The sequence below is a fragment of the Sapajus apella genome, unplaced genomic scaffold, assembly GCF_009761245.1.
Source record: "Sapajus apella isolate SASKATOON/1434 unplaced genomic scaffold, GSC_monkey_1.0 scaffold16, whole genome shotgun sequence".
Lineage (NCBI taxonomy): Eukaryota > Metazoa > Chordata > Mammalia > Primates > Cebidae > Sapajus > Sapajus apella.
The window spans coordinates 14,358,109-14,384,345 of NW_022436956.1; the positions used below are offsets into that span (position 1 = coordinate 14,358,109).

At 47.6% G+C, this 26,237-nt stretch overlaps 1 protein-coding gene across 2 annotated transcripts in view; it reads right to left on the reverse strand.

Annotated features, from left to right (window-relative positions):
* The window catches only part of GRIK4 (glutamate ionotropic receptor kainate type subunit 4), a 337,173-nt gene that overhangs the window by 124,745 nt on the left and 186,191 nt on the right, over positions 1-26,237 (reverse strand). For both annotated transcript variants that reach the window (XM_032285175.1, XM_032285174.1), the window contains exon 8: positions 5,194-5,355. In XM_032285175.1, the coding sequence (XP_032141066.1) occupies positions 5,194-5,355 (162 nt within the window). The remainder of the gene's footprint in view (positions 1-5,193; positions 5,356-26,237) is intronic.

The window sequence follows — 26,237 nt, forward strand, 5'->3', positions numbered from 1 at the left end:
GAGAAGCCTTGAGGGAGGTGTGTTGCTATTGTCACTGCCGTGAGCTTCCTTTCCATGCACTGAGGTGAAAGTGTCTGGAACACCTTCCGTTCCCTCTCAGAGGCCACAGAGACAGTGGCTGGAAGTTTCTCTGGCACTGAGAGACAGATGAAGGTTCTACTCCAGGTTACCTTAGGGTGCTGACTTGGGGGAACCTTGATGTGCCATCCGGCATGTCCATGCCTCAGTTTCCCCACTTGTCCAAAAGGGCTACAAGACCAATCTTAACTGTTACTAGGATGCCCTGAGGAGGAAAATAGGAGAAGGTGAGATAATTTCATGGGAAGGGCTACAGGGGTTTTCAGCTCCATGCCGAGGTGAAACAGGATGGGGTGAGCATCCTGCTCTGCTTTGCAAGAACACTTGTTCATTTTATTGGTAAGAAGACCAAAGGGGCTTGGCTGAGAGAAAGCTGACTAAAGTAGATGCAGAATCTGTGACCAGCACAAGGACCAGCTCTAGGCCTGAAACTCACATGGATTCTCCCCGCACGGTTCCCGGAGGCAGCCTTGAGCTGGTGCAGCTCAGCCCATCTTGACTCTTGTTCTCTACCAGCAGCACCAAGAGACCCTTAGAGAACACCCCCACTCACTGAACACCCCCTAGCATTCTTGGGGAGCATAAGATGCTGAGGCTTTGGGAGGCCTGACATTGGACTGGGAAGGAGACAAACGAGGTCAGGGTTTCTATCTTTTAAACTGCCTTGGGCAGCATACCCGTGACAGGACACCCTCTCCAGTCCACTGAGAGTGTCAGCATAGCACTCCTATTCCACCTGGATGTCATGGACTCTGTCTGGTGTTCTGCACACAGAAAACAGGCAGTGAGGACTGGGCGCTGTGGCTCATGCCTGTTATCCCAGCTCTTTGGGAGGCCAAGGTGGATGGATCATGAGGTCAGGAGTTCGAGACCAGCCTGGCCAAGATGGTGAAACCCCATCTCTACTAAAAATACTAAAAATAAGCTGGGCTTGGTGGTCGATGGCTGTAGTCCCAGCCATTCAGGAGGCTGAGGCAGGAGAATTGCTTGAACCCCGGAGGTGGAGGTTGCAGTGAGCTGAGACTGTGCCACTGCACTCTAGCCTAGGATACAGGGCAAGACTCTGTCTCCAAAAAAAAAAAAAGAAAACAAAGCAAGCAGTGAGTTATTAGCTTCCCTCTCTTCGGGCAAGCTTCCCCTGACCTCTGCAGGCTGAAATCAGGGGCTTCCCTCTGCTTCCATGAGAGTAACATACACTAGGAGTCACCTTCCCAGAGGTAGAGGTGAACCCTGCTCCTGCATGGCACACCAGAGGACAATGACTTTGATCTTCATTGTGTGACTACATGATGGGGCCAGTCCTTCACCCCACTCTGCCATGGTTTATTTGGTCCCACCAAGTCTCATGTTGAAGTGACCCTGGTGGGTTGGATAAAGGGGGTGGATGCCTGAAAAATAGTTTGGGGCCATTCTTGCAAGAGTGAGCGAATTTTCACTCGTTCCCAAAAGAACTGGCTGTTGAAAAGAGCCTGGTACCTCCTCCCCTATCTCTTTTGCTTTCTCTCTTTCCATGTGAGCTGCATATACCCCTCCCCTTGCCTTCCACCAAGAATGGAAGCTTCCTGAGGCCCTCACCAGAAGCAGATACTGGCACCAAGCTTCTTGTACAGCCTGCAGAACCAGAAGCCCAAATAAACCTCTTTTCTTCACAAATCACCCAGCCTCAGGTATTCCTTGAAGGCAATACAAATGGACTAAGACACACACTGTATTCAGGTATTCAGAGGTTTTACCATGTGACTTTGCATTTTTTCCTCTAAAAGGGTAGAGTGCATTTCCTAACTCCCTAACATTGAGTTTGTGTGTGTGATTTTCTTTGGCCAAGAAAATGAAGGTGTGCCTTTCTGGGTGCCCAGGACTAAGAGGTCTTTGTGCTTCCACTTGCTTTGCTGCCTTTCTGCCATCACCATGAGAATATGCCAGGCTGGCCTGCTGGTCCAGGGGAAGAGCAAGAGGTACTGGCTCCAGGTAGGCCCCGTCTGGATTAGCCAACCCATGCATGCTGAGAGATCTCAGCCAGAGCAGCAGAGCTGCCCATCTGAGCCTCAGACTCAGTTAGATGAGCTGCTCCCTAGCTGACCCACAAGTGCATGAGCTATATAAATGTGTACTGTATGCATATTTATTGTGTATCATGAGATTTAGGAGTTGGCTGTTACACAGCATTTACATAGCAAAAGCTCCCTGATATATTTAATAATGTCTATTCCAGCATTTGGCATCTATAAGTTGTTATATGAAATGACTTGGTGAATAATTGTGAATTGAAGATAAGATCAGATCCTATTTTATCTTCACAATAATGCTCTAAGATGGTCAGGAATAATTCATCTAAAATTATGGAAAAAGAATCTGAGGCCCATAGGGGTTACGTCACTGCTTAAGATCACACAGTGAGAAAATGTCAAGGCCACTATTTGACTCCAGGCTCTGTGCCTCCAAGGCCGGTGGTCTTTTCAGCCTGTCTGACCATGACAGCACTGACCCATGGTTCTGTGAAAGGCACTCTGGCCTATGTGCTGGATCTTCACAAAGAAGCCCACTAGGAGCCAAACGACTCTGATCTGTCTGCTCGTGGCCAATGTGAGCATCAATGCAAAGGCCAAAACCCTTAAAGAGAACAAGGAAATAGAGCCTGGGACCATTTACTTCCCCAGGCCAGATGCCAAGTGTGGTGAGGTTTGGGTTGAAGGGAAGAGGCAGATTTTTTTTTTCGTTTCTTAATATTGTGTTGTAATACTTTCAAGTTTGTCAGCACCTATTAAAAAACTGAAATTAGAACTGTAAGAACAGCAGACTCAGTTGGGAGAACAGGGCTTGCATTGCTACTGGGGGTTGAGTGATTCCTGCACGTGACATTGTGCTTTGAGAAGTCCCTCTCTGTCCCTTAAGCCATTTAACAGAGATGACCCCTTCCTTCAGCTGCCCTCTTCGATCGATCTTTCCCAGGGGTTTTTGCCTCTTTTAGGTCTAAAATAGCTTGTTGGGATGGGTTCCATAAATCTTCATGAAACTCTGTTTCACAAATCCCTGTCCCGCTCCCTGGATCAAACCTTCCTGAGTTTTCCATGAGCTCTAACCTCCTTAGCTACCCCCTTCCTTCCTAAGATGTCTACGAGGTCGCATGATCATAAAGGCACAGAGTTTTGTGAAAGGTCGTTAAGTCTACGCCCTGGGTTCCGCAGCCCCCCCCAAGGTCACCATGTTGGCCGAGCACTAATTAGATGCCAAGTGTGTGGATGCCTAGACATGCCCTTGCCTCTGGGCATGTCTTATCAAAGACAGGCATCGCTCCTATTTTTAAAACTCACCAGAGAATTTCCCATTCCAGGAGTACCCAATTTCATTGCCATCTCCTAGGCCTAATTTTAATCTACTTCTTTCTATCTCTAAGTCATCATTCAGCCTGACTCACTCACTCACTCATCATTTAACAAATACCTAGTAACTACAGTCGTGTGTTACTTAACAATGGGGATGCATTACGAGAAATGCATCATTAGGTGATTTCTTCATTGTACAGCCATCATAGAATGTACTTACACAAACCTAGATACTGTAGCCCACTACACTCCCAAGATATATGGTATGGTCTAGGGCTCCCAGGCTACAAACCTGTATAAATGTGACTGTACTGAATGCTGCAGGCAACTGGAACACCATGGTAGGTATTTGCATATTGAAACACACGCAAACATAGAAAAGGGACAAGAAAAATGTGGCATTATCATCTGTGGGACCACCATGGTACACGTTGTCCATTGCGACCAAAATGTCACTGTGCATACGTCACTGTACCTCCATCTAGCCAGGCTCAATTACAGTGAAGTGTGGCAAGGATGTGACTGTCTTAGAGAGATGCAAAGTGGCACAGAGGTTAAAAGTATAAACTGTAAAGCTGTATGGCCTGGGTTCCAATCCTGGTCCTCTGCTCACTGGCTGTGTGACCCTGGGCTATTTGCCTAACCTTTCTGGGCTTCGGTTTTATCACCTGTAAAATGGAGATACTGGTAGTAGCTGCCTCAGGAAGCTGTGGTGAGCATCACAAGGGCTGCCTCGTGTGGCTTTTAAAAGTAAAATAATGTGTATAGTGGGGCTAGGACACATTAAAAGCCACACAATCCACTGGGCGCAGTGGCTCATGCCTGTAATTCCAGCACTTTGGGAGGCTGGGGTGGGCAGATCACAAGGTCAGAAGTTTGAGAACAGCCTGGCTAATGTGGTGAAACCCTGTCTCTACTAAAATACAAAAATTAGTGAGGCATGGTGGCAGGCGCCTGTAATCCCAACTACTCAGAAGGCTAAGGCAGGAGAATCACTTGAACCCGGGCGGTGAGGTTGCAGTGAGCAGAGATTGCACCACTGTACTCCTGCCTCAAAACACACACACACACACACACACACACACACACACACACACACACACACTCCTAGTCTCCCGAGAACTAGCCTTTTAACAAATGTACACAAGCAGATATTCTTGGCCTGCCCACAGAGAAGAACATCCAACTCAGTGGAGAATGGCCATAGAAAGGTTTGCGTCCATCACACATGCAGGAGGGGCCAGAACTGCAGACAGGAAGCAGAAAGGATGAGCTCTGACTCAGGAAGTGGCCAGGGGGTGGACAGAGCACCAGACCGGGAACCAGGAGTCCCGGGGTCTAGTTCCACTCTGCAGCAGCCTAGACGTTTGCCCTTAAACAAGACCCCCACATCCCAACTCCACATCCCATTCCAGCCTGGGCTTCAGTTTCCTCATCTGAAAAATGAGGTGGTAGATCAGCTTAAAGACGCTTCCAAACGATTCTTGGATCCTAACCCCAGGCAGCTTTCAGCAATGGTAGCACTGAGAGTCAGGCCACCGGAGGGCTGCAGACATCACTAAGTGACAGCCCAGTGCCTCCACACAGCCCCCTCCTTGCTGTCTACAGCTCACTGCTTCCCAAACCTCATCCCCTGCAACTGCACCCAGCATCTCTCTACCTCCTCTTCTGAGCTGGGACTGCAGCGGGAGACGGCTGGACTCTAGGAGGGGGTGTTGCCCAGGGGTTGGCCCACAGAGGGGCAAAGTGCAGAGGCCAAAGGGCACCAGGAGGAGCTCTGGCAGGTACTTACCGCAGGCCCAGTGAAGGGCACATGGTCACAGTTCTCCTGCCAGGACTGGTTGAGGCTCTGGGCAAACTCTTGGAAGAAAGCATGGGATTGGTTGAAAATGGAAAATCCCAGGATGTTGACACGGTCATCCACAAGGCTGTCCATTCTCTGGAGTGAGAACTCCTAGAAAGACCCAGTATCAGAAATAGAGAACATAGTTAGGAAGGGGTGAAGTGAAGGATGGACTTTGGTAGAGCACATCCAGGTACCTCATTCTAGTCCAGTGAACACCAGACACTCTGTTGGGACCTACGGGTCCAGAGATAACAAGAGCAGTTTTCCTGGGAGTTAGCAAGTGTCATGGTCGAGGATGGAGGACAAAAAAATAAGTAGAATGATCACTAAACAAGGTATATACAAGATACACTAGCTGGAGAGAGAAAGAAAAAAACCCATGTGCCTAGTGGAGGCAGCACTAGGCACATGGGTTTTTTCCCATGGGAAGTGGGACGCTTGAGCTGAGTCTTTAAGGATATGTGGACATTTTCTGGGTGGAGAATTGTGGGTGATCAAAGGCTACTCCAACCAGAAATCCCCACGTATACAAGGGCCCAGAGTTGAGAAAGTGCATGGCCCTTACAGTACTGCCCGTGGGGTTCTTATACTTTGATGAAGACATCTCTTCTTAAAGTATGATTCTACTGTCAGCATCATCCAGGTTCCTCTTTAAAAAATGACGAGGCCGAGCATGGTGGCTCACACCTATAATCCCAGCACTTTGGGAGGCCGAGGCGGGTGAATCACTTGAGGTCAGGAGTTCAAGACCAGCCTGATCAACATGGTGAAACCCCATCTCTACTGAAAAACAAAATTAGGCAGACGTGGTGCACATGCCTGTAATCCCAGCTACTCGGGACGCTGAGGCAGGAGAATCACTTGAACCCAGGAGGTGGAGGTTGTAGTCAGCCAAGATCACGCCATTGCACTCCAGCCTGGGCAAGAAGAGTGAAACTCTGTCTCAAAAAAAAAAAAAATGATTCCTGAACCCCATCTAACACCACCTGAATCCAAGCTTGCATTTCCAGCAGGACCCCAAGTCTTACACACTTGAAGTGTAGGTTAGCACACAGGATACAAGGGGGCCTGGGAGAGGGATGATGAGAAATGAAGCTGGGACAGTCAGTAGAGGCCAGGCCCTAAGGGCCAGGATGCCAGGCTCGGGAACATGCCCTTTGTCTTCTGCATGATGAGACCCAAGGGAACTGTCAGCGGAGGAATGCCAACAACAAGCTTGCTTTCCAAGAACCTCAATCTGAAGGTTTGCAGGTAGGGTGGTGCCTTCATTTGCCACTAAGTTTTTCATTCGCTTAATAAACATTTAAGCATTTGTCACGTGCCAGTCATGGTTCTATGCATGGAGGATGGATGAGAGAGACACACAGCCTAGCTGCTCTCAGGGAGCTTGCAGTTAGTGGAAGAGACAGATAGTAAGGAAACAAATTTATCATCATTTCGTATAGTTATGGAGGTGGGAGTGGGGGTGAGGGGCTGCTGCTTTAGATGAGGCAGTCAGGGAAACCCCATCTAAGGCAGTGACATTTAGTAGCGCAAAGGAGTGCTCCCAGCAACCCATGGTCCTCATCCAATCAGCCGGGTGGGGCCAAGCTTGCAGGTGTGAGCGCCACAGAGGCCAGTTAGTGTTATAGCGAGGGGCAGTGTCCTCTCTGAGCGCAGAGCTCTGGCCCCCAAGGTCTCCCTGGGCCCTGTACAACAAAACCAGTCAAGAAAGTGTAGATTGTACACTTTCTTGTGTACAAGATTGTAGATCACTGATCCCCACTCCCGGAAAGATGCCTTCAAATATGCGTCAGGCCATCTTTTCACACCAAAGTCACATTCATCATATGGCCATTCCAAGTGCATCACACACAGCTCCACACCCTGGGGGGTACACAGGACTTTCAGACCTCAGGACCAGCCTGTCAGCCACTCAGCCTGACGTGACAGATGGCAAGTGCCTTGGGCTTTCCTTCTGGCCAGGCAGAAAGATTGCTTTCCTCCAGGCAATCTCCTCTTCTGAAGACTTAGCTGCTGTAGGCCCCTGGTGCCACCCTTGTATGCCACAGACACTGCCAAGGCCTCAGGGTGCAGGCCTGAGCTCACCTGCCCAGAGGCTGGCTTCATTAGCTTTTGCGTGCAAATTGGAGGTACCAAGCTTCCTCTGAAGCCACCAATACCTGACAGAGTAGATTTGGATAAAGATTAAGTGTATTTTTGGATCCTGTCACATTCCTATTAGGGGGAACAAGGACATGCCAGAGAATGTATTGATTCCTAAGCTGATATTATCTCCTATCTCTCTAAGAGGGCAGCTGCCCATGTGCTGTGGGCTATTGGTAGGCATGAGGGGGCAGATGGCTAATGAGAAGAAGATGCAGTTGGCAAGAGTGTACTGACTGGGGCAGAGCCAGACTGTTGTGGGCAAACCAAGGGGCCTGGCTGGGCATGGTTGGCAGGGGCTGAAAAATGTCCTCTTTTCCCTGGCTTCCTTAACAATGTGGGCAGACACATCAGCCCAACTCCATCCTCTCCCCACACGCATAACCTGATGGATGCAGGCTCATTTTAAGGAAGCCCCGAGGCCCTGGTTGTCCACAGATTCACAGTGGCAGCTGGGGTGATACAGTGGCTTCAGGCTTTGGTATTTCAGGTTCCTTACCATACTAGCTATATGACTAAGCAAGGTATGTAACCTTCTGGGCTTCAAATCCCCATTTTTTAAAAAGAAACAATACTAGCAACCCTATAGGTTATTTCAAACCGGTTTCTGCTGCCCACCCATCTCGAGCCCACCTAAGAATGCACATCTGGCTCACTTAGGTTCCCATTGTACCTCCCCAACCTCACCCCAGCCACACTGCCTGGTTGGCTGTAACCTTCATACAATGACAGAAGGGGCTGGGAGCAGTCCTTTGGGTGGAACAGATTCTCATGGGGACCTTGATCGTCTTCTTAGAAATGTGCCAGGAAGGGATATCCTGAGGGTCCCTGCTCCCAACAGGAGTCCACTCACATTGTCCCAAATCAGGGAACCAGAATGAAAACAGAGCAAATGGGACCTGGTAAAGCCATGTGGTGGGGCAGAGACCAGGATCATGTCTTCCACTACTCCAAGTGTGTGTGGCTTTGTGATGGCCCCCGTGTTGCATTCTTTGTTCACACACATGGCCACTCTCTCCAGGGGGCTGGAGATGCATGCAAAGCTTAGCATCATATTTGGTAAATATGACAGTTACTGAAAGACCATCATGAAATCTGGGGCCGCTTCTGGCCCCCTGCTTCTTCAGTACCACTTATCTTGGAAACCTAAGCTAGAAAGATATTCCCTTCAAATGCATATTCTAGGCAGAGTAAGAATGAATGAGTTAATTACAGACACTCAGTGACAGTCTACCCAGAAGTCTGCCAGTCTGTCTTACTGCCTTGTTATTCCTACCTTCTTATCCCTCAATTATATGCAACTTTCAAAGGTCCCTTAAGATAAAAAGATTCCAGAAGCTTCCTTGATAATTCATTCTATTTATAATGACTCATGGGATAGCCTGTGGAAGGACAAGAAAGGGGGAGGGGGCACATTCTTTTACTGCAATTTCCCACAACACTCTAAGGTTCTGGTATCTAATAATCCTTACCGTTAGAAAATTCTTCTTTTATCTAAACTTAGACTTTCCTGCTGCTATTGAAGACTACTGTCTAAAAGAATACGGGAAGCAGCTGACCACCGCTAGTTTACAAACAATGATGATCTTCTGTGCCAGTATTTCTCAGTGTGTTCCTCGGGGTATTAGGTTTCCAGGCGACATTAACAGAAATTTCATCAAGACAAGGTTTCATGCTCAAATAAGGCTGGAGAACAATGCATATTATATCTGCCTTTTCAAGATTCATAATGCCCACTAGCATATTAAAGGCTGAAAGAAGTCCGGCAGCAAAGCAGCTGGTTTTTGTTTAACCCTGAACTTCCCAAACACACTAACCATGGAACAAACCAAGACCATGGTTTTTTTTTTTTTTTTTTTTTTTTTGTCCTTCAAAATTCGTGAGTGACTGGTAGTAGCATGCTGCAGAATGCAATTTGGGAAATGCTACCCTAAATCTATTCAGAGAAACACTTCTTAAAAATCCAAAGTCAGGTGGTAGAGACATTTTGCGGAGAGAGGTATTTCATAAAACTAACACATTTCAGGTTGGGTGCGGTGGCTCACGCCTGTAATCCCAGCATTTAGGGAGGCCAAGGTGGGCGGATCACGAGATCAGGAGTTTGAGATCAGCCTGTCCAATATGATGAAAGTCTGTCTCTACTAAAAATAAAAAAATTAGCCGGGCATAGTGGCAGGCACCTGTAGTCCCAGCTACTTGGGAGGCTGAGGTGGAAGAATTACTCGAACCGGGAGGCAGAGGTTGCAGTGAACTGAGATCATACCACTGCACTCCAGCCTGGGCAACAGAACAAGACTCTGTCTCAAAAAACAAAACAAAAAAAACTAACGCATTTCAGAAATGAAGGGATTAAAGTTTACCCAGTTTCCACTGCTTACTCATCTTGAGCCCACCTAAGAATGCACATCTGGCTTGCTTAGGTTTCCATTGTACCTCCCCAACCCCACCCCAGCCACACTGTCTGACTGGCTGTAACCTTCATACAATGACAGAAGTGGGGGCAGTCCCTCTGGCAGAACAGGTTCTCATGGGGACCTTGATCATCTTCTTATAAATGTCCCAGGAAGGGATATCCTGAGGATCCCTGTTCCCAACAGGAGTCCACTCACATTGTCCCAAACCAGGGAATCAGGGCGAAGGACTGAGAATTGGTACCTGGTAAAGCCACATGGTGGGGCAGAGACCAGTACCAGGTCTTCCACTATTCCAAGTGTGTGTGGCTTTGTGATGGCCCGAAGTTGCATTCTTTGTTCACACACATGGCCTCTCTCTCCAGGGGCCTGTGTGCTTCCAGAAAGCAAAGATGTGTCTGCCTCATTTTTGACCTCCACACTGCATCTAGAGAGTGCCTGATACCTAGGAGCTATTTTGCCAATGCTGTTATGAGAATGGTTGATTGAAGCCAGCTTAATGCCTTGGGGTCTCACTGACGCTAACTCTAACACCAAGCACACCCTATCACAGCTCCAGAAGGTGTAAGAACGTGAGTAGACGCTGTGCTAACCCCTGACTGTCCTCTGCGATTCCACTACAGGTATTGATCGACTTACGACCTATGCAACTTACGACCATTCGACTTTACGACCACAATCGCTAGCCACTGCTCCGCGTCTGGCAGCGCAAACGTTGACCAGCTCGGCATACGACAGTGCGGACCAGCTTCTGGCAGCACTACCATCTCCGCGTGCATATAGCCTACTCAACTTACGACCAAATCATGTTACGACCGGCCTGTCGGAACCAATCGTGGTCGTAAGTCGAGCACTAGCTGTATTGTATTTAAAAGAAAAAATCCTGACAGTTTGCTTTCTTATCACTGGGCTTTCACATGAAAAACATTTTAAAAAGTGTGTGCATGTGTGTGTTGCATGAGTGCATACATGTGTGCAAATCTTTGTGTATACAGTGGCATGTAAGGGTCCAAATAGCAATAGTTGAAGGTTAGGTCAGAGCCACAAGTGGATGGATCCAGGGGGATGTCACCATGGGATGAAGGAATGCCTCATGGATAATGGCTTGAGAGGTAGGTGGAAGGGAGCCCCTCACTTTCTGCAGCAGAAGTGCCACATCCAATGTCCTGGAAGCTTCATGGCTCTACAGTCTCTTCATCACCTGGGCCAGGAAGCAAGGGCAGGCTCTGAGTGGGGGCTGAGCTGGGGATGGGCCCAGACAGGTGGAGGTCCTAGAGCTCAGGTAGTTTTGTCGGAGGGAGAGAGAAAGAGGGGGTCTGGGAAACTGTGAGATTACCATGGTTGTGAGGGACCAACCATGCCCTACACCACACAGGGTCTGATGCCAAGGAATGCACAGCTTTGGCATCTAGTATATGGGAACATCGAGGGATAAGGGAAAGGCTGTGGGCAGCTTCTGCAAGGGAGGTCTGGGGGAAGCAGTGCCCTGGGGACGTGTTCAGCCAGCTAAGCAGCCAAGTCCCATCACTGGGGGCTGGATTTAGTCAACCCTGGGGACAAGACGAGGTTAGTCAACTAGAGCTAAAAGCACAATAACTTTTAACAACCCAGATTAAGTTTCTGTGTTTGACTTTGAGTAAGAAAGCAAGAGACCAAAGCACAGGTCCAGGTGGCGTCCTTAAATCAAGTTCACCTCCTAACCCAGGCCACGTGGGTAAGTAGGGGAAATGGCATTCCACGACGTTCTCTGACCAACTGCCCCTTCTTCTCTGCCTTCCTAACCAGTAAGTGCATTACCAGTCTCCCAGGTACCTAAGCTAGAAACTTCAGAGACAGCCTCAACTCCCTCATTCTTTAACTCCACACCCAGTCAACTGCCAATTCTGTCAAATCTCTCTCTTAAATATCTCTCGAAGCTGCTCCTTCCTTTCCAACCCCAGCAGGTTAGGCCCCCATCATTTCACCTTTGCAATAGCTGCTACTTAATGGAGATCATGCCTCTGATCTTGGGACACCTAGCCACTATACTGTTCAACTCCCAGGTGCCACTTATACTGATGGCCATGTGAATGGTGCCCCCTGGCATTGTGCAGTGTGGCAATCTCATCAGAAAACTGGCCTGTATTAGAAAGAGCACAGGTTTTGAAATAAGACAGTCTTGGGTTCGAACCCTCATTTGGCCACATACTGGCTGGCTGATTTCAAGCTGGTTTCTGAACTTTCTGAGTGTTCACCTGTAAAGAGTAGAAGCATTTACCTTGCACGGGAAATACATGAGGAGTTCCTGGCACACAGGCACTCATGGCCTGTGAGTCCTCTTCTGTCCAAGTGCAATCCATTCTCTGTGCTGCAGCATCACCAAAGAGGGTGTGCTGCCCCATTCTCCTCCCTTTTCCTTGTCCCCCTGAACTGCCGGGCCCTGACCAAAGGAAAGATCTGGCCTGGAGGCTTCTCCTTCCTCTTTCTTTCCTCCTGGCTTGGCAAGAGGTGATTCTTAGCTACTTGTCAAATGGGGAAAGTTTTGCTAAATAAGTCACCATAGGCCAGGTGCAGTGGCTCATGCCTGTAATCCCAGTACTTTGGGAGGCCAAGGCAGGTGGATTATCTGGGGTCAGGAGTTGAAGACCAGCCTGGCCAATACGGTGAAACCCCATCTCTACTAAAAATACAAAAATTAGCCTGGTGAGGTGGCATGGTGTGTACCTGTAGTCCCAGCTACTCAGGAGTCTGAGGCAGGAGAATTGATTGAACTCCAGAGGCACAGGTTGCAGTGAGCCAAGAGGGGGCGCTGTCCTCCAACCTGGGCAACCGAGTGAGACTCTGTCTCCGGGCAGGGGTGGGGAGGAGTCTGCCAGGCACAGTGGCTCATGCCTGTAATCTCAGCACTTTGGGAAGCTGAGGCAGGCAGATCACCTGAGGTCGGGAGCTCGAGACCAGCCTGACCAACATGGAGAAACCCCAACACTACTGAAAAATACAAAATAGCTGGGTGTGGTGGCGCATGCCTGTAATCCCAGGTATTCGGGAGGCTGAGGCAGGAGAATTGCTAGAACCTAAGAGGCAGAGGTTGCGGTGAGCCAAAATTGCGCCATTGCACTTCAGCCCAGGCAACAAAAGTGAAACTCCGTCTCAAAAAAAAAAAAAAAGTCACCATAAGATGCTAATTGCTTGGTGTGGCTATTTGTGTTGAGACAGAAGGCTTAAGTTGAAGTTCCAGATCTTCCAACCATGAATAATCACAACAAAGCAATAATTCTAATAATAACTACTACAATTTACTGAGGACAAGCTGTGTGCCAGGCAGGACTAAGCATTTCACTGAGAACATGGGAGAGCTGAGGTTTGCCTCATATCACATCTGTTGAGCATGAAGAACCCAGAAAAGGAATCGTAGCAAATACCAGGGTGCAGCAGGTGGGAAGGAATTAGAAGTCAATGCAGTATAACTGCAGGCTTCTGTGTGTGGCTAAGACAGCTCAGAGAAACAGGCAGTCGAAGGCAGCTTGGTGAACTTGGCCAACTTTTGCAGAGAGCTGTTCAGTGGCCTCAGCCACCCCTAGTAAACCCTCTCTATGGTCATCATTATTTGAGCCCTAAATGCTTCCCCGCTGGCCTGTGAACTCCTGGAAGGTAGAATGCACTGTGTCGCTGACACCTAGAAAAATCAGTGAAACCAAAAACTGCCTTTTGGGCTTAATTAAATGGTTAGGAGAATAGTGCTGGAGAGAGTGGGTATGGGTTTGGAGTCACAACATTTTAAATCATACACTGTCTGTGGGTATTTTGACCCAGATTTTCCTCTTTGAAATCCCACATTTCAAAAACCAATTTTTTTTAAATCTTTCCAAAAAGCTTTCAATTTATTTATTTTTATCCTTTTTAATCAGACAAGTTTCTTCATTTTAAAATGGGGGAAATAAGACTTCACTGTGCCATTGTGAGACTCGGAAGAGATAATACACAGGAGCTTTCTGTGCAGACTGGAAGTATGATACGGACTCCTTGAGTTATTAGTATTATCAGAAGTAATAATAGAACAGCTCAAGGAATGTGTGTTTCATGCACTTTCAGGGATCATTAGCAGGTAGCGAGGAAGGCAGTGTGGGGGGGCCTTCCTGAAGCCCACAAGATCACGCCACAGAGGTGGCTATCTCCGGCATCTGCATAAGGCCCTCAGCCCCAGGTACCCAAGAGCCTTAATAGCTCCCTTCTTGCCAGCACCACAGGCAACCTACAAAAGGTGTCACCCCAACACCCCTATGTCCTCTGAAATCTCTCCAAATGTTAACATTTGGACCCATTTGGATTGTAACTGTCCCTGTTTGTAGCCTCTTCACTCCGGAACTGGCTCTGCTTCTTAACAGTGGTGTTTAAAATCCTTAACTCCCGTCAGAGTGGGGTTTCCAACAGTCCCCCATTTCTCGCCTGCTTTCACCCAAGCCTCAGCTTTTGATCCTCTCTGCTCCAAGCTCAGCCCTGGACCCTACCTGCCTGAGAGAGGAGGCTGGCAGCCTTATGTCACCCACATCAAAGTGATTTATGAAATATCAATTTATTACTGAGTATAATAACATCAACTGCTTCCACGGATATGGCTGAACAAAGCTTATAGGGCACTTTCATGCACAGCTTTTGGGTCTCCTGACTGTAATTGGAAGTGGACAGAACAGGTTTTATTCATTTGCCCATGCGGTAGAAGAGGAAACTGAGGTGCCCAGGAGTTAAATGTCTTGCCTCTAAGACAGACAAGGAATTAAGATCCAGGTCCTTGGCAAACAAGACCAGTGATTATTCTATTCTCCCTACTGTGTGCTCAGCACTGAGCTTGGCCACTAGGAGGTGGTGTCGATGCATACCCCATGCACACTGAGATTATTAATGATTGACAACTCCAAATGTTCTCACCCCAGGAGTCCTGAGAACACCAAACGATTCTAATTTCTCAAAATATTATTATGAAGCTAAAAAGGAAGAAGGTATCCTTAAGACTATATCATTCTTTAACTTGAACTCAGTATCTTTCCACTCGCATCTGCTTCCCTCCCTTGGTTCCCTGTTTGTGAATGTCACATGATCCACCTGCCAGTCAAGCTAGAATTTAGAATGCATCCTCCACTTCTTCCATTGTCTCACTGTCCACATGTCGTTTATTCATTCACGTCAGCAGGCATGCACTCATTTATTGTCATTTGAGAACATTTTAATTATTTTACATCTCTTGAATCTGATCCCTGCCCTCCACCCCATCATCTCTACCTCAAGTCAGATCCTTACAAGCTTGATCCTAGACTATGGACTCACTGGTTTCTCTTCCTTTAGTCTTGCATTCCTCCAAGTTCCTTCTCCATGTTATTGCTGGAGGGATCTTTCTAAACTCCAAATTTGATCATGAACCTCCCCCTTGCCGACTACTCTTTTATTGCATACAGAACAAAAACCCCTTGGCTAGACACACAAGCCTTTTCATGCTATGATTCCTGTCCACCTTGTCCTCAGTGTCCACCTTGACCTCCTCCATCACCCAAGCTTGGCAGAAATGGCCACTCAATCATCCCCCCTACTACACCTCATCTACATACCTGTCATTACTTGGAGCTTTTTACCACGAGCTTGTTCAAAGCCACCTCTCCAAGGACTAGATGCCATTTGGAATCAATGCATTTACAACACTTACATTATCAGTGTTCACTCTGGTGCACCCTATATAGAAAGATGTCAAGGCTGTTGACTGAAAACATTTAGGAAGATAGCACTTTTCAGGCTTCCCTCATCTCACCCCTCTGGGAGCCTGGTCCTCTCACCTGCCCAAGGCTCTTCTTCATAGCTAGATCCATTCACTGCTCCTTGGGATATAATGCATCGCAGAAGCCAAGCTCCAGACCCTTGTCTCAGAAGTCTCCTCTTAGCCTTTTTGCAGGAAAACCCTGGAGCCACCAGAAGCCCAGAGTCTCCTGGGCACCCTTCCATCCTCTCCTTCCATCCTGAGCCCATTTAACTGTGGTACCTGTCAGTCTGTTTATCTGCATCAAAGGCTGTGCTCTCTGTGTAGGATGGGAGATTGCTTTTGTGTAATAGGTCTTTGAAGACAGTGGCAGCTGGGAGGCTAATTCATGCCTGTCAATGAATTCTATTTAATAGGAGATTTGGTTCTAAATCTCTCAGCTTTGGGTTCTTCTCTCTGCACGTTTTCTGTTCATTTACCCCCATAACCTGGACATGCAGATCCCTTCCTCCCAGGAACTCTGTCCTTTCTCTGCTTTTCTTTCCCAGCGTGAGTCCACAAACAGGACTTCAAATGCAGACCATATTCCATCCTGTTCAATGCGCTGTCCCCTTCACCATATCCCACACTTGTGCTTAGCAAGTGCTCAATACACATTCATTAAATGAATTCATGTTCACCTGCAAACACTCATCAGGGTAGAACTACCTTTACAAAGACTTTAGTCATATGCTTCGAGGGAGAAGAAGGCAGAGGCCAGGTGGAAAGCCCTCTTACCCCGTCAGCAGCAGCTGGGTCTGTCTTCATTTTTCATTCACAAGACTGTTCTGGGTCTCTGGGTGCTAATAACTCTCATAAATAGTTATTAACTGTGTAGCTGAAACTTCAGTAGGTCAAAATGACATGAGAACTGGTGGATACCTCGGGCTCTCTCCTTAGGCTACAGAGAGCTACTGCTTTTTTGCAGGCTTGCTTCCTTCTTCAGGCACTGATCACGATTCACAGATCAGGCCTCCTGTCTATACATTAGTTGCTAAACCTCTCCTTTCCCAGGTCCCAACACATTAGCCTCAGGCATGTAGAGATCTCAGGCACTCCCAGCCCCACCATCTCACCAGGGGTACAAGCAGTTGTTTAGGAAGATGAGTGATGCTGTCGATCACTATCAATCAGTGGCCTCTGCCTCCTTACTAATTATGAGCTCCATATTGGCAGCAGGATCAAATAATGGCCTCTCCACAAGGGCTGGGCATCTTGCTGACTCTGCTGTGCTCTAGAGGCCACCAAGCTCTCAGATACGTTCCCACAGTGGGGGGGGGGGGGAAATGTGCATAACAGATTTTCAGCTTTTGGACAGTTTTTAGATCTTAAGTAGTCTCACTTATTCCTTCATTCGTTCAACAATGTTCTCCTTGAGAACATACATCGTGTTTGGCACTAGACATAGAATGATAAGCACACCCCAAGCCTGTCCTCAAGATGCTTAAACTTAGTACCAGGTGGAGGGCAAGTCCTGAAGAGTGGTTAAGTACACGGTGCTGCAAGTATACAGTGGTCTTTTCTACCACAATTGCTGTTGATATTCCTGAGCTGAGAGCTGACTGCAAGCTGAGACCTGAAAGCTGAGGAGGAGTCAGGCAAATAAGAGGTGGAAAGAGGAGTTTCACAAACAGAGAAACCACAGCACGTGTAGAGCCCCAGAAGAGTGAGAGCTTGTGACAGATTCAGGGACCTGCAAGTCATTCAGCATTACTGGGGTGTGCAGTGGGTGACAGGGAATGGGAGGTCATGTAAGTTGTGTTAAGGAGTTCAGGCTTTATCCTGAGGGTAATGGGGAGACAGACACTGAAGAGTTTTAAGCAAAACAGCAATATGATCAGGAATGGTTTTAACACTATCTTAACTCTCGGCCAAGATAAAACTCCAGCTTATGAATTCACAGGAGAGGCGTCTATCATGCGAGCGATGGCTGGAAGCTTCAGTGGGATGGGCAGGCGTCAGGCTTGCTACTGGGCTGTGAATGTGAGGGAAGCCCCAGATGGTGATTCACCGAGCTGTTGATGCCTTCGACACAGAGTGAAGCCTGATGCTGAGGATGGAAAAGCTGGATTGCTTAATAATAACAGCAATTGCTACTCCTAATGGTGCTTGTAATACAATAGCACTTATAATGTAATAATAATAATAATAATGTGATTTGCCATAATGCCTTTTATTCTCAGTCTCCCTCTGCTTTCCAAACATTCATTAAATCTCAAACACTCTTCTCAGCAGGGCCCAAATTCCTCAGAGCCACCAACCTCCCTGCTAGCCACAGCAGTTTCAGGAGGCCTCGGTTTCCCTCTTTGCCTTGGCTGCCAGTTTTCCCTCAGGGGCTAGTTTACAAGCCATCATCAAGAGGCAAGGAATGGGCCCTGCCCTAAGCTCCACCTTGCTCCAGTAGAGAGAACATAGGGTTTGTCATCTGCGTGATCAAGGGATGTATGAAATTCTGACCCCAAGGGTCTCCAGCATTTTCCTCCTGGTGCCCTGGCCAGATCTCCCTTTGTGTACCCTTCCACCAGATGGCAGAGGAGAAAGGAAAAGAAATAAACTCATTTACACATTGGCATGTGTGGTAGGCGGGATTCTAAGATGACCCCCAAGACACACACACACACACATACACATACACACTCCCCAGGACTGTGACTATGATGAATTGTACCTCTGCAATTAGGTTGCACTGTATGACGAAGTTGGCTTCAAAGAAGGAGATTATCCAGATAAGCTTGACCTGAGAATCCTTTAAAAGCAGAGTTTTCACTGGTTGTTTGCAGAAGAGGAAGCCAAAGAGATACGAAGTGAGAGAGGGGCTGGACTAGAGGGGAGGTCCCCTGTTGATGAGATGGAGCAGTCATGGGGTAAGGACCCAAGAATGGTCTCTTGAGGCTAGGCTGTCCCTAGCCAAGAGCCAGCAAGAAAACAGATTCTGCCAACCACAGGAATGAGCTTGGAGGGGGACCCTGTGCTCCAGATGAAAAGGCAGTCGGTGACACCTAGATTTCAGCCTGAGGAGAGAGCCAGTAATGCCATGCTGGACTTCTGACCTATATGACTTTGCACTAACAAAATGGTGCTGTTTTAAAGTGCTAACATTGTGGCAATTTGTTACACAATCGAAAACCAACACAGCACAGAAAAGGCAAAAAGATCAGTTTGGCAAGGACAAGATGTGGGCTGGGAGGTAAAAAGCAGATTCTCACATCTGCCACTTAATGAGTGAAGACCCTTGAACGTCTCTGAGCCTCACTTTCATACTTTGTAGAAGTGGAACGCCCACCTCGCGATGTTATTTTGAGGGTTAAGGATCTTGAGTCGAAGGTGCTGGGCATGGCGTCTGGCACGTTGCTGGTACTCAAGCTTTGGGAAATGGGTAGCTTTTTATTATTAGACTCTCTTGATTGTGGATAATTGGAAATTGCTGGATCGGTGGTCAGAAGGAAGGCCGAAGCATCTCTCATTAAATTAATGAGACTTCTGAATCTTTAACAACTTTGTGACAGTGGTCAAGGCAGTTTCCTCTTCTCCCAAAGCTCTATTAGATAATAGGCCTGGACAGTCAGAGGGGGCATTTCCATTATGTGTCCAGAGATATTGAACCACAGTAGTCCCCCAGGGTCTTGTTCTTATTTCAGTTGGATGTATTTTATATGCACAGTCTGATGTACCCCATCACCAACACACATGGGCATAGAAACGTGTGTGTGTGTGTGTGTGTGTGTGTGTGTGTGTGTGTGTGTGTTGGGGGCAGATACAAGCAATGCGTTTCAATTTTTATTAAGTGGATGCTACACAAATATCTCCAGCTCAGCTCTGGGAGCCCCGTGGAACTTATCTTCCCTGTCATGCTATTTGTCAAACATCAGCAAAGGGGTCGTCTGATAATTGGTTTCTCTGATGCAAAGCAGAGTTTCTTCACCTCCACCAGGGTCTCAACACCCCCTGTCGAATGATCCTTCAGTTTCTATTGATTTCCTGGCAATACCCATTCTGTTCTCATACCCCCTGTCCCCCTTGGTTAGGAATTGAGGGTATCTGGAAACTCCTGCCTCACCTTGGATACCCAGATCTGACTGAAACACCCATGTGCTGGCTCCTCCTCCCCTATCCGAGCTCTGGGTGGGATGAAGACCTAATTGATTCATTTTCACTTTTAGTGAACCTGCATTCCCAGAGTATAGTGCCCGGCTCTTCTTCCAAGATAACTGACAATAATGCCTCATTCCCCCCCCGCCCCCCCGCTACATATACTGATTCATCAGTCCCAGTTGAGACAAGCTCTTGCTGTGGGTGGAGAGCAGATGAAGGGACCCAAATAGAACAGCTTAAATATTGAGGTACTCTTGGGAAAGGTTCCCATGCAGCTTGGGGTGATTCTTCTGATCAACTTGCCAAGAGAAGGGTCCCATCTCTGATACCTTTCTTCCTCTTCCCCTAGCCCAACAGGACTGGGTGAACAGCCGCATACCTGCCAACCAAGTAAGGCAGTGGCTTGATTCAAATGCCCCCTGAACCAGAGCCTGTGCCAGGTACTGTTAACATAAGGAGAGGGAAAGTCAGAAGTACTGACGAAAAAGCGGCCACCTATAAATGCTCACATGAAGAAAGGTGGACAGAGCATGACCCCACCTGGAGTCACCTGGAGTTCGGGATGCAGTCTGTCTACAGTACATGGCATCTTGGAGTTGGTCTGTACCTGTGTCTGCTACATCCGCTGCCCCCTCAAGGGCTGCCTGGCCATCCTCCCTGCAGCATTCCTCCTCCAGCAGGGAGTTTCTCCTGCCTTGGATCTCAGGGTGAGAAGGCTCCCAGGGTCAGGAGTAGGGACACACTCCAGAGTTGGCAGAATAAAGTTCACTTTTCAGATGCCTCTTGGTAGCTGGCACTGAGTGTGAACCAAGGCTATTCCACTTCAGGACTGGCCTAATCTCCCTGTTCCTGCCCTAGGGCAGCTCTGCTTTCTATTCTCTTTTTAAGCCAGTAGGGCCCATTCCATGGAAAAGGGACACTTGTTGACAACTACCCAAGTGGTAATCCCTGGGTCTGGGCTTTTATGATATTTAGCCTGGGACAGGCATTTGTGACAAACTACCATGAAGCTGAAGGTGCTGACTCAGGTCCACTTGGGACTCATGCCTTTCCTCTTCCCTTGCTTTATATAGGTTAGGAAGTTGGCTGTTCGTGTGGAGTAATATGAAGGCTCTGAAAGTTCTCCCCACACCCAAAATACTTTTCTTACAAGCTCCACAGTTTCTCATGCAATCTGCTTCCTTGGTTAAGGCCTTAGTTTAAAAGCAAATGTTGTCTGGGATGCATGAACCATTAACTGTGTGCATCCCCCAGTGAGAATATCCTTCTCTACCCGGCTAGCTCCCACTGATTCTCTAAGGCCCTTTGGATGTGGCCTACTCCAGGAAGCATCTGATGAACCTGCCAGGCTAGCCTGGAGGCCCTCCTTTGACGGCCCCATCATACCCTGTACATATCTTCATTACTTTATTGAACTCATTGATTTGTGATTATCTGCTTGGGTTCTTCTTCCCCTCTAGTCTGACCTCCTGGAAGATCAGAATTTTATTTTTCACTGTATCCCCAACACATAGCACAGTTAAGTGCTCAGTTAATGCTGATCTAGGGAATGTGTGGACTGTGTGAGTGAGGAGACCTCCTCTCTCTACTCCTGTTTCACTGTGAGAGCCTGGCCAAGTCACTTTCCTTCTTCAGTTCTGTTTGCTCAACTGTAAAAGGATGAGATTTAGTTAGATGCTCTCAACAATCCAAAAGAATTGAATGTCACCTTGGCACAGACTGGATTTTCAGACTGCCCTGTCATCTGTCCAGGCCCTACAAAGGAGATGAGAACACAGAACAGGTACTTCTGAGTAAGGGGGTGTTGAGAGATCGAGACAGCTCACAAGACAGGGGTGCTCCCCTACTCTGGGGGATCTGGACAGCTGAGGGCACTGCAGGGATGAGCCAGCCAGATGAGGACACTGGAGAACATGGAAGACGAGGGTCGCCAACTTCATTTGGAAAACAGGCTGGCCAGGAAAATTCATCTGGTTGTTCATTACATATTCAGCCAATTCATAAACTCAACAGAATGAAAGGTTTTTGGAGATCTTCTAGCTTGTCTCCAGAGGAAAAAGGGCTTGTCCAAGATCACAGTCAGTGGAACAGCCAAGATAAAACCCTGGGCCTACTGATGCCAATTCCAGTGCTGAAAAGTCCGGCAACTGTGCATAGCAGCAGGGCATCATCTCACCTGAGACTTCCTTGGCTGGCTCTGGCTCCACCTCTCTCCATCATACTCTCCTGCTCCAGACACAAAAAGGACCATAACTTACCACTGCCTACATGTCACTCTCCTCCCATTGTCATCTCTAACCCATCCTTCAATAAGGGAAGCCATATCTGTTAACCCTCCTCCAAGCTCCCAAAGAAGAACTAGACACTCCCTCCTCTGAGCTGCCACACCTCACATTAATAGACGCAGACCCCTTCAATTCACATGCACATCCTCCTAGTCCTTGTATCTCCCACCACACAGCAGGCACTTAATTGATGTTTGCTTAATAAATGTAGTTGATGGTACCATTTTCCATAGGTAAATTGCTTAATCATAGCTGGCTAATCATTTTATAATCCTATAACTTGGGCCAAGGAACTTTAAGCTGTCAGCCACAAATGCAAAAAATAAATCTTCAGTCAATGCCTCCTGAACCCCCTTCTGATTCTCTGTTGTTTCTCCTTCTAAATACACCCCCATCTTCCAACAACCGTGTGCAGAGAGCAGGTACAGGAGGGTCAGCAGCTTTGGAACGCACGGTTTTGGATCAATAGCATCTCTGCAAGAAACTGCTATGCCCATGTATGCCCAGGAGACATCTGTCACTGCCAGACCTGCCACCTCTCAGGGTTGGCATTTGGTGGGGTGGTACCTTAGCAGCTCAGACTGACACATGAAGAGCTTTCACTCATTATGCTTTTTCTAGCTGCACTAAACACATATTTATTCACCAAAGTATACTATATTATGCAGAGTGGCTCTCTTAAAAGGCTCAATAAAGCTGAAATATGTGGATACTCTTAGTAATTTTACAATAAACCACACTTTGGAATCAATTGCACTGGCACTGGGAAGTTGTCTGGCTGATGGATTGTAACTTCTGTGTGTGTGTGTGTGTGTGTGTGTGTGTGAAGTGTACATAGTGATGTGTGTGTGTACGTTCACGTGTGCCTGTTGCATTTTCCGTGAAGGACTGAAAGATATGGAAAAGGCTCAAGCATCCTGGGAACTATAGTTCCAACTAGGTGAGAGAGCAATTGAAATGTTTCTGAGAACGGCTGTAGAGTTTTGGAAAGCTAGAGGCAGTAAATCAGGAAACTGAGGTCTAAGGATGAAAATACTCAACAGGGAAGTAAGAAAAAATAGGGAAGAGAAATAATATTTACTAACAACCCTCAAAATTAGAAACTTCCCATGGTCTTCACAAAATGGTGGTGTTATAAGCATTTATTATCTCCATTTTACAAAAGGGGAAACGGACAGGCCAATGGGTTAAGTAACTTGCCACATGTACATCTAATGTATGGCAGGGCCCAGATAGGATGAAACTCAAGTTCTCTCTGATCTGACGCCCTGGCAGCTTCCACTAAACCACGTCTGTATCCTCAGTGTCAAGACAGTGATCAGGCTCACCCAACCTCATGTGTCAAGCCACTGGGACAGAGGACAGGAATAGATAACTTCATAACAGCCTTTAAAGGCTGAAGGAGAGATTTGTTTTAAAGACCCTTGGGTTCCGGCTCCATGAGTCAGCTGCCAGGTATTGGCCTGAAGGCTCCCGTGTGGAGGCTGACCAGGGCATGGTGTGGCCAGTGAAGGAAACAGTCCCAGGTGATGAAGAGGTCACTCAGCACAGTCAGCCTGACTGTCCTGGCACTATTCTGCCCTTCTCTGCCTCAGTGATGATTCTTGGTGCCAACTCTGGGCCTCAGGTTCTGACATTACTCTCACTCAGCAGAACCACTGAAATTATGTCTCTGGATCCTGAACTAAACCAAACCACCTTGCATGGTCCTGCACAATCTTAACTTCAAATCCGTCCGGCTCAGAATGGGAGGAAGGGCATTCCAGATGCAGTAGTTGCTATGGAGGCTACACAAGTACCAGGGGGTCCTGAGGAATAGGGAATGGGACCCAGCTCTCCCCGGCTGAAATGCACCTAGGTTCCTTTGTGCCTGAGGCTTAATTGGGATGAACTGAATTCCTGTGGGATGAATTATCTCACGTGGCCAGCCCTCCTGCCCCAAGAACTCCAGATGTTATGAATGCTCCATTCGGTCATGCAGTATTTACTGAGTGCTTACCATGTAGGAGGCCACTGGAGCTACAGTGATCAACAAGATTGATTTAATCTTGCTTTGATGAAGCTCCAAGTCTGGTCGAGAGGTTAGCGTAGAAAAAGGTATTCCCACTTGAGATGAATGCTACAAAAACCAGAACACAGGGCGCTGGAAGTGTGTGTGTCAGCAGACTCAGCCTTGTGGGGTGTCGGGGAAGACTTCCTCGGAGAAGTGACATTTAAGTAAGACCTGAAAGATGAGTAGGGTCAGCTCACCAAAGCAAGGAGCGAAAGAGTGGGGCTGTGTGCATTCTCACCTCCTCCTGGAATCAATTATTTTTCCCTCTCTGTCTGCCCTGGGTCCCCTTTCTGTAATAATTTTAGCAATTTCAATTACTTATGGCTAATCTCTCTGATAAACCTTTGGAAAAATAAACATAGGCTCAGGTCTGCTGACAATAAAATGAACCCAAGGGAGGAAAATTGGCTACATATATCCATTCTGCCCAAACAAGATAGAGACTGGGGCATGCAGGGGTTATTTCTGCAAGGCTCACTTGGGCCTGACTGTAGTTTGGGAATTTGAGGAGCGGTCGGGTGAACAGAAACTGCTTCCACGAGTCACATGAACTCCCCAACCTGAGGGGACCTTCTCTCCTCTCTCCGGGGAACATTCCCAACTCCAGGGCTTTGTGAACTGAAATGCCTCCAACCACATATAGGATGAAACAGGTCCAAGGCTGAAAAGGCCCTCAGAGATCACCTAATACAACCTCACACTTTTTCAGATAAAAGCCTGAAGCCCAGCAAGGTAAAGTGGCTCACCCAGATACAGGCAGTAGAGTGAAGAGGCGAAGAGCTGACTGTCTGGGTTTGGGATCTGACTTGATGACCTTGAGCAAGGTACCAAGGCTTTTTAAGTCTCAAGCAAGCCTCGACTTGCTCATCTCTAAAATACGGACAAAACTGTGCCTCCTGCTAGAGTTGCTGTGAGGTTTAAATGGGAAAATAACTGTGAAGCACTTATTAGCACTTACTCACAGAGAGTATTCCATAAATATCAACAATTGATATTGCCATGCACCCAATTAGTTAGTAGCAGGACTGGAACTTGAAGCCATAGCTGCTTCACTGCTAGTCCAGGGCACTGCCGTCTATAATAATGAAGTCTCCTCCTTCCCCCTGCCTTCTAACACAGCATACCCAGCTCTCAGCACCTTCTCTCTAGATTCCCCAAAAGAAAAACTCTGGGTGCCCACCGCCTCTGTTGACACCCCACAAATGGCAGCCTTCCCTCCAGCACAGCGGTGGTGCCAAGAGCAGGGATCTCTGGCCCTGCCTGGGACATGGCAATGAATTGGTGGCAATGGCGTCCAGCTAGTCACACCACCTGCAATGCTGTCGCAGCCCAGTGGTCAGCAGGCCGCACAGCCTCCTGCTTCCAGTGCCCAATTATTTCCCACCCTTCATTGGCAGTCCCTGACTTTTGACCCTTACCCTTAAATCTCAACACTTCTCTCTGCCAACATGGTAACTCCTGCCTTTGGCACAGGGCCCACCTATGCTCTCAATAGATTAGGGTGATTTTATCTTTTCTATTAGGCAGTGACTACATATCTCTCTGGGTTCATTAGTAGCTGGATAGTCCCGCCAGATTTATTAGCTCAAACTGAGCTTCCTCCTTCACCTCTTCTCTTATGGCATCAACCACCCCTGCTGTCTCAACAGTAGACTGGTTGTCCAAAGGCCCTTAATTCTTTATGTCTCTTATCCAAACTTCCATCAATCTTGCACAACAAAGGTTTTCCGCAACCAAACCCAGAGGCCAACTGGAAGACAGAGACTCCCTTGCAGAGTAAAGGGTGGAACAGGCACAGTGCATCTATAACTGCCCTACGCATGCCCTCCTCGGATAAGAGAACACTGGGAGCTGACATCCTTATAACTAAGTGCTAATCTCCATTTTTAGGATCAGTTATCCTCTAAACAGACAAGCCAGGGCTTGGGATGTTCACTGCTTTTCTAGCATACATGAAATAGACGTGTGATGATGATTGATAATGTAATAATATGGCAGAGATTGCTTTGCGATCATTAAACATATTTCCTCTTCTCCTTTGGGCACGCGGCTAGACTACCTTTCCAGCTTCCCTTACAAGTGAGTGTGGCCATGTGGTGAATTCCAGCCAATGGAATTGTGAGCTGAAATCATATGCGTCACTTCCAGGCCTGATCCATAAACCCTCCTGTGTATGATCTTCCATGCTCTTTTCCTAACACTGATCTCTAAGAGGACGCATTCATAAACTAGAAGAAGACTGG